The following is a 6033-nucleotide window of genomic DNA, read 5'->3' as shown; positions in this document are numbered from 1 at the left end:
TTGCAGTTTAACCTAAGAAAAATTTAGATGTTATTCTTTCCAACCAATATATGTTCATCAAAATATACCTCTAAAGTACTATTTCTTACCCTTTTTGCAGTATGTACCAGTTTCTCGCAAGCACAAGGAAACATAGAGTGCTTTACAGATAACTCACCCAGTGAGAACCAGTATGGTAAAAGAAAACTTCGACCAATTTTTTTCTCCATTAATATATTATTCTAGTTTCCTTTTCAGTGGGTGTACATGGGAATATCAGTCTAGGTGTCTGTGTGTGATGGGCGTCTAACACACCGAGAAAGGCATACCCTCATTCACATCACACTTCTTTCATTGTAATCTTCACCATGTCCATTAGACTGGGACGATAGTTTTCAAACCTATGACGGTGACAAAACTGACAAATTCAAATGCGAGTTCAAATTTATCTATTAAGAACATTCTTATTTCAAAAATTATAATTTTTGGAGAATGTTAGGGAGCTATGTGCATAGCTATTCAAAACCAGGATATTTCACCATCTGGTTTGGCGTACATTGCATTAGTAAGGTCTGCAAGTCCATTTTTCTACTAATCATCAGTTCATGAGCCCTTACTTTTAACTCATCTGGAAACCACTTCAACATTCCTTGACTGGTGGTCTCACAGGGAGGCCTTGTCGATTGCTATGATCACACTATGGGACATAATCTGTGCTGCAGATTGCTGGACAATCTGGCGAGAGAGGAATAGAAAGCTGTTTTTGGACAAGAGCTAAGCTGCAACAGTGGAGCAATAACTGTTAGAAAAAATGGCCTTATGCGAGATTAGGCCTAGGGAGGAGATTTGCAAGCTACTGTAGTGCCTTTTTCTGGTTGTACTGTTTTGTTTATAATGGATCTTTACTTTAGACCATCATTGTAAACTTTCCTTTATTAACATAATTTGTTAGTGTGCATTTCACCCACTGACCTTAAAAAGAAAAGTTCAATTACAGATTTTGCACCGTATATATGCAGTGCACAGGCTTCTTTACAGCATATAAAATACATTCTACACAGAAGAAATAAAAATGCAAGATATATTAGGCAATGCATGCCTCTTTTTCTTAATAGTTTGTTATGCTCCACAATTTATGCAATTTGGATTTCAGTAACTTCAATTCTTCCTGCAGCTTTGTGCTCCTGATATCAGAAATCAATATAATCCTGATAACAGTACTGGTGCTAATTCCTGGTCCCTATTAGAAGTTTCTCAATTTAGCATACCACTCTATCACAAACTATATAGTGTTCTTTCCCATTTTAGTGATTGAATGCCTGCTGAAATTTCTATTATTATTTTCCCCCTTTTCCAAGTATATCATTCTTTCACAAAATATATACTGGTCTTTCTAAATTTGGTGATTGAGTGCCTGTGGAAATTTTATTTATTTTATGTATCCTTTCTCCAAGTAATACTTTTAACTAACATGAAAAAATTGTACTTTCACATAGTTCCATTATTTTATTTTATTTTCTTAAAAGCTCTTTAATTTAAGAAACTTACTTGTTTGTCCTAGATTATACTTGTTGATTAGCAATTTTATGAATCTTAGATAGTAACAGTGGCAGAACACAGTATAGTTAAAGGGTAGCTTAGCCACCCCCATAAATTAGAAATTAGCACTTTAGTCCTTCATATTTAATAATTTATACAAGTACTTATACATATTAGCCACCCTATAAAACAAAATTACACTACAATAATTTATTTAGCCCCCCAAATCTTAATTTTCTACTTCTGCCCCTGGATAGTAACTCGAATACAAAAGCCATCATAATGGTTTACAGGGAAAAGTGCGTTGAGGCATTGTGGCATTGTGCCTCAATGTGATCAAATGTGTTCACAGTTGATTAAGCAGAAGACACAAAATAGTGAAACTTTGTTTTATTTTTTATTTATTTATTTTAGTTAAGTTTTACATATGCCATGTATTGATCATTTTACTCAGAGTTGGCCCATGCGAGATATTACAAGTTCAATCTTTAGCAATAAACAACTTAAAGTTCTAGTTCCTCGTAGAAAAATGCAGTTGAGAGTTCAATTGATGACACGAGTATAATCGAGCGACTTCCTACTCGATTTATCCTTAACAATGCAAACTTAAGGAAGATGCATATATATTATTTTTCATAGAAAAGACAAAATGCATCTAAATTACTTTTAAATTATAAATAACAAAAAAAATATTGAATAAGTATAAGTTGTCAATATTAAAATTATATAGTAAAATTTATAAAGAAATGCAGGTACAAATAAAATTATTTAGGGCATTATAATCATTTTACACTCAAAATTAATAATATTAGTAAGATTAAGAGTTAGGATGATTGTCATAAATAAAAGATTGAGAGTACCATTTCTCATAAATGAAAAGTGGAGAGGGTCTCATGAATTTATCCCTTTCTTCAAATGAGTGATAGGCAGGACATTCTATCTTGATTTTTAAAATTAATGATAACAATATGTGCATTTTTAAATGTTCCACAACTCTATACATAATTTCTAAATAACATATGTTTACCTGTATTTTTAAATGCATGTGTTTAGGTCTTTTCATCCCATCAAATGTCTCGATTTTGTTTATGCATTGAATCCTTTTTAAGCGCTCACAGAATGCTTCTAGCAATAAACTGAACTGACGGTTCATCGAACGGAAGAAGAAGTACTGTAGATTACTATTGCAGAAAACAGTGCCGTCAAAAGATGAACGGCTGAGATTAAGAGTTTGCTGATAATGGACGGTCCACAACATAAATGAGGCTCTATCTATCTTTGATAGGGAGTCTAGATCTCTTAAGTAACTCAAATTTTGAATTTAGATCTGGACCGTCCTATCAAAATCCGGACCAATACGGTCCGAGGTGAAAATGTATGCGTCCCTTTAATATTCGTGCCAAACGAGATCCGACGGTCCGGACCTAAACTCAAAATTTGAGTTATGATTTATTTATTTTAGAGTTATCTAAAGTGAAATGAATTCCCAATAAATAAAGGTAAGTGGAAAAAAAAATAACAAAAATTAAAAATGAAACTCACTCTTAAGTCGTTCTCTTCCGTGAATTACATTCCTCCTTTCCATCAAAAAGGAAAAAAAAATTCATGAGTAGCGACAAGAGAAATAAAAAACTGACCGACGGTGTCGCCGGCGGCGACGAAGCGGCGGTGGAAGAGCTCCTCCGGGCGGCCCAGGATGATGTCCTCCTCAAGGTCCGCCTGAATTCCCACTCCATCTCCTCTGATTCTCATTTTTCCTCTCTGGATCCTGATTTGGCTCGCCGATTTGATGCCCTTAGATCCAAACCGTCGGTCCCTTCTCCATCTAATTCTGATGTTGATGATCTGGAGTCGAGATTTGCAAAGCTCAAAGGAGGCGTTGGATCGGACCATGGTATTGGATCTGTGGATAGTGGGGGCATAAGTGATGAGGGAACGGAGGATGAGGTGGAGAAGCTGATGAAGTGGGCCATGGATGCTGCTCGGTTGGATCAGTCCAGTGGAAAAGGTACTGGAGAGGATGAAGTGGATGAAATTGTTAGTTCTGAATCAAGCGATGAGGAGGATGATGGAGATGAGAAGGCGAAGGGGAAAGCACAGAAAAAGAAGTGGTTTTTTTGAACTTTTAAGACTCAAATAGTTATTATGAGCATAAGGCTTTTCAAAGAAGAAACAATGTTCAATTATAATTTGTGTGGATTTTTTATCGTTTGATATATTTTTTCAGAAGAATTTTCTGGTTTTGATGTTATCAAATTCATTACATAAAGTTAATAATGTTGAGCAGAAAGAAATGCTAGTGACGACTCGTTGGTCGTGCATACTTGCTTAATGCTTACTAGTTGCCGTGTTTAGGAAAGCGACCAACAATAAGTTCGCTAATCTGTTTTATTTTGTTTCGAATTTAACATTTTAACTAAACATATTAAAAAAAAAAAAAATTCTGATACCCCGAGCGCGTCTCCCAAGTATTTTAATAGAAAAAACTTTCATTTCCAACGTTAATATCAAAATATTTAAAACTATGTTTATGACATTTTACAATGCTACTCGTAAACATATAAATCTCTGTCTGAAAGCGTTAAAATTCTAAATCTGCATAGTTTTAACTCTAAACTACTTTTATTTTTAAGTCAAAAACGAAAAAATTCTTTTCACTTGCTTTTTTTTTTTTTTTCTCTGATCATTATAATTTATTTTTCCGATTATCCGTGATGAATTTTACGAATCTAAAAATAAGAACGTTTTCTATTTGATTTATCTTTCAAATAAGATTCATAAAGAAATATTTTTGAGTAATTTTAAAGTCATTTGTTTTTTTTAAAGTAAAATTCATTAGCACTTTAAATTTTCAAGTTTTTAAATCTCAGTTTAAAACCATTAAAATTTTCAAGGTTTTGTACATGAGGTTTATATGCTTTGTAAATGCAGTGTTATTGTTGAGATTTATATGCTTTGAAATGTTATTGTTGATGTTTTAATTCTTTGTACATGAGATTTATATGCTTTGTAAATGCAGTGTTGTTGTTGAGGTTTATATACTTTGAAATGTTATTGTTGAGGTTTTAATTATTTGTACATGAGGTTTATATGTTTTATTCTAAAGATTTAAAGTGTTATTAATGAGATTTATATGATTGTACATGAGGTTTATATACTTGTGAACAGAGGTTTAAATTATTTCGAAGCAAAATTAAAAAAAAAACTGAAAGTCACAAAGATTTAAAGTGGTAAAAAAAATTACGACACAAATATAACTCGAAAGTTATTCTTCATGGATCTCATTTGAAAGATAAAATCGGATAAAAAGCGTTCATATTTTTAGATTCGCAAAATTCATCACGGATCATTGAGAAAATGGATGACAATGATCAGAGAAAAAAAAAAGTGGGTAAAAAGAATCTTTTCGTTTTTGGCTTGAAAATAAAAGTAATTAAGCGTTAAAACTATACAGATTTAGAATTTTAATGCTTGTAGACAGATGTTTAAATATTTCCGAGTAGAATTGTAAAATGTTATAAATAGAGCTTTAAATGTTTGGGTGCTGATTTTAACACAACTATTTTTTTATTAACACAACAATTTCAAATTTTGTATTTGTATAGACAACTTTGTCCCTCTTTTATTGTTGCTATAGCTTGCCTTATTTGATTATGCAATCAATACTTTCTTTATTTTAATGATTATTATTCATTTTATTTTCAAAATCAAAATATTTCTCTCTAGATGTATTTCTTTCCTAAAGAATGAAAGACAATAATTAAAATTTAAAACTCATAATTAACGAGCTGAAAAATCAATTTATCAATCAACAAAAAGAAAACTTACACTTAAATTAACCGATAATAAATTGTAGATTTTATTAATTGAAATGATCATATTTAAAGATAATATTACGTAAGATTTAATTTAATTATATAATTTACAATTAACAAAAAATAATGTCAACATAATTTTCAATCAATTGAGTAACATAATTAAAAGTAGAAAGCAATTACATCTATAGAAAAAAAAAACAAAGTGGCAATTGGGGCATATTATTTCAAAATTTGATTGGGTAAAATGCTAATTTTTTTTTTCATCGTATAGTATAAAATTAGAACATAACATGAATGAAGGATAATAAATTTAGAAGTTGATATTTAAAAAACTTGTTAATTAAAAAAAGAAATAAATGACTGCTTGATTGAGAAATAATTTGAGGGGTAAAGTTGTCTATTTATTAAAATATTTAAAGCTTGTTGTGTTAATAATATTTTTTGTGGTGTGAATATCAGCACCCTAAATGTTTGGATATTAGCGCTGAAAGTGGAAGTTAGATAACATTGGAAGTTTTTTCTGTTAAACTATTTGAGGAACACGCTTAGAAATTTTGTTTGAATTACAATTATCAGGCTCATAAAAAAAATTATCACTTTACGGATTTACCTAATATTATTTCTACCTCCCTCCCACCGTATCCAACTATCATTTTGTAATGGTACTAAATCTGAGTTTCTAAATTTGACAACTACC

The 6033-nt window shown here is 31.2% G+C and overlaps 1 protein-coding gene across 1 annotated transcript; it reads left to right on the top strand.

The window, feature by feature from the left end:
* The first annotated feature begins 3073 nt into the window (after nucleotides 1–3073).
* Nucleotides 3074–3750, top strand: LOC144567718 (uncharacterized). Its single transcript, XM_078317881.1, has one exon. It carries the CDS (start codon nucleotides 3124–3126, stop codon nucleotides 3637–3639), a length of 516 nt encoding a protein of 171 aa, XP_078174007.1. The 5' UTR covers nucleotides 3074–3123; the 3' UTR covers nucleotides 3640–3750.
* Nucleotides 3751–6033: the final 2283 nt, after the last annotated feature.

Source organism: Carex rostrata, chromosome 16 (assembly GCF_964058835.1).
Source record: "Carex rostrata chromosome 16, lpCarRost1.2, whole genome shotgun sequence".
Classification (NCBI taxonomy): Eukaryota; Viridiplantae; Streptophyta; class Magnoliopsida; order Poales; family Cyperaceae; genus Carex; species Carex rostrata.
This window is presented reverse-complemented; position numbering and strand designations above follow the sequence as displayed.

Coding starts and splice junctions, on each gene's coding strand:
- LOC144567718 (XM_078317881.1), top strand. CDS start 3,124: ATGAGTAGCGACAAGAGAAATAAAAAACTGACCGACGGTGTCGCCGGC.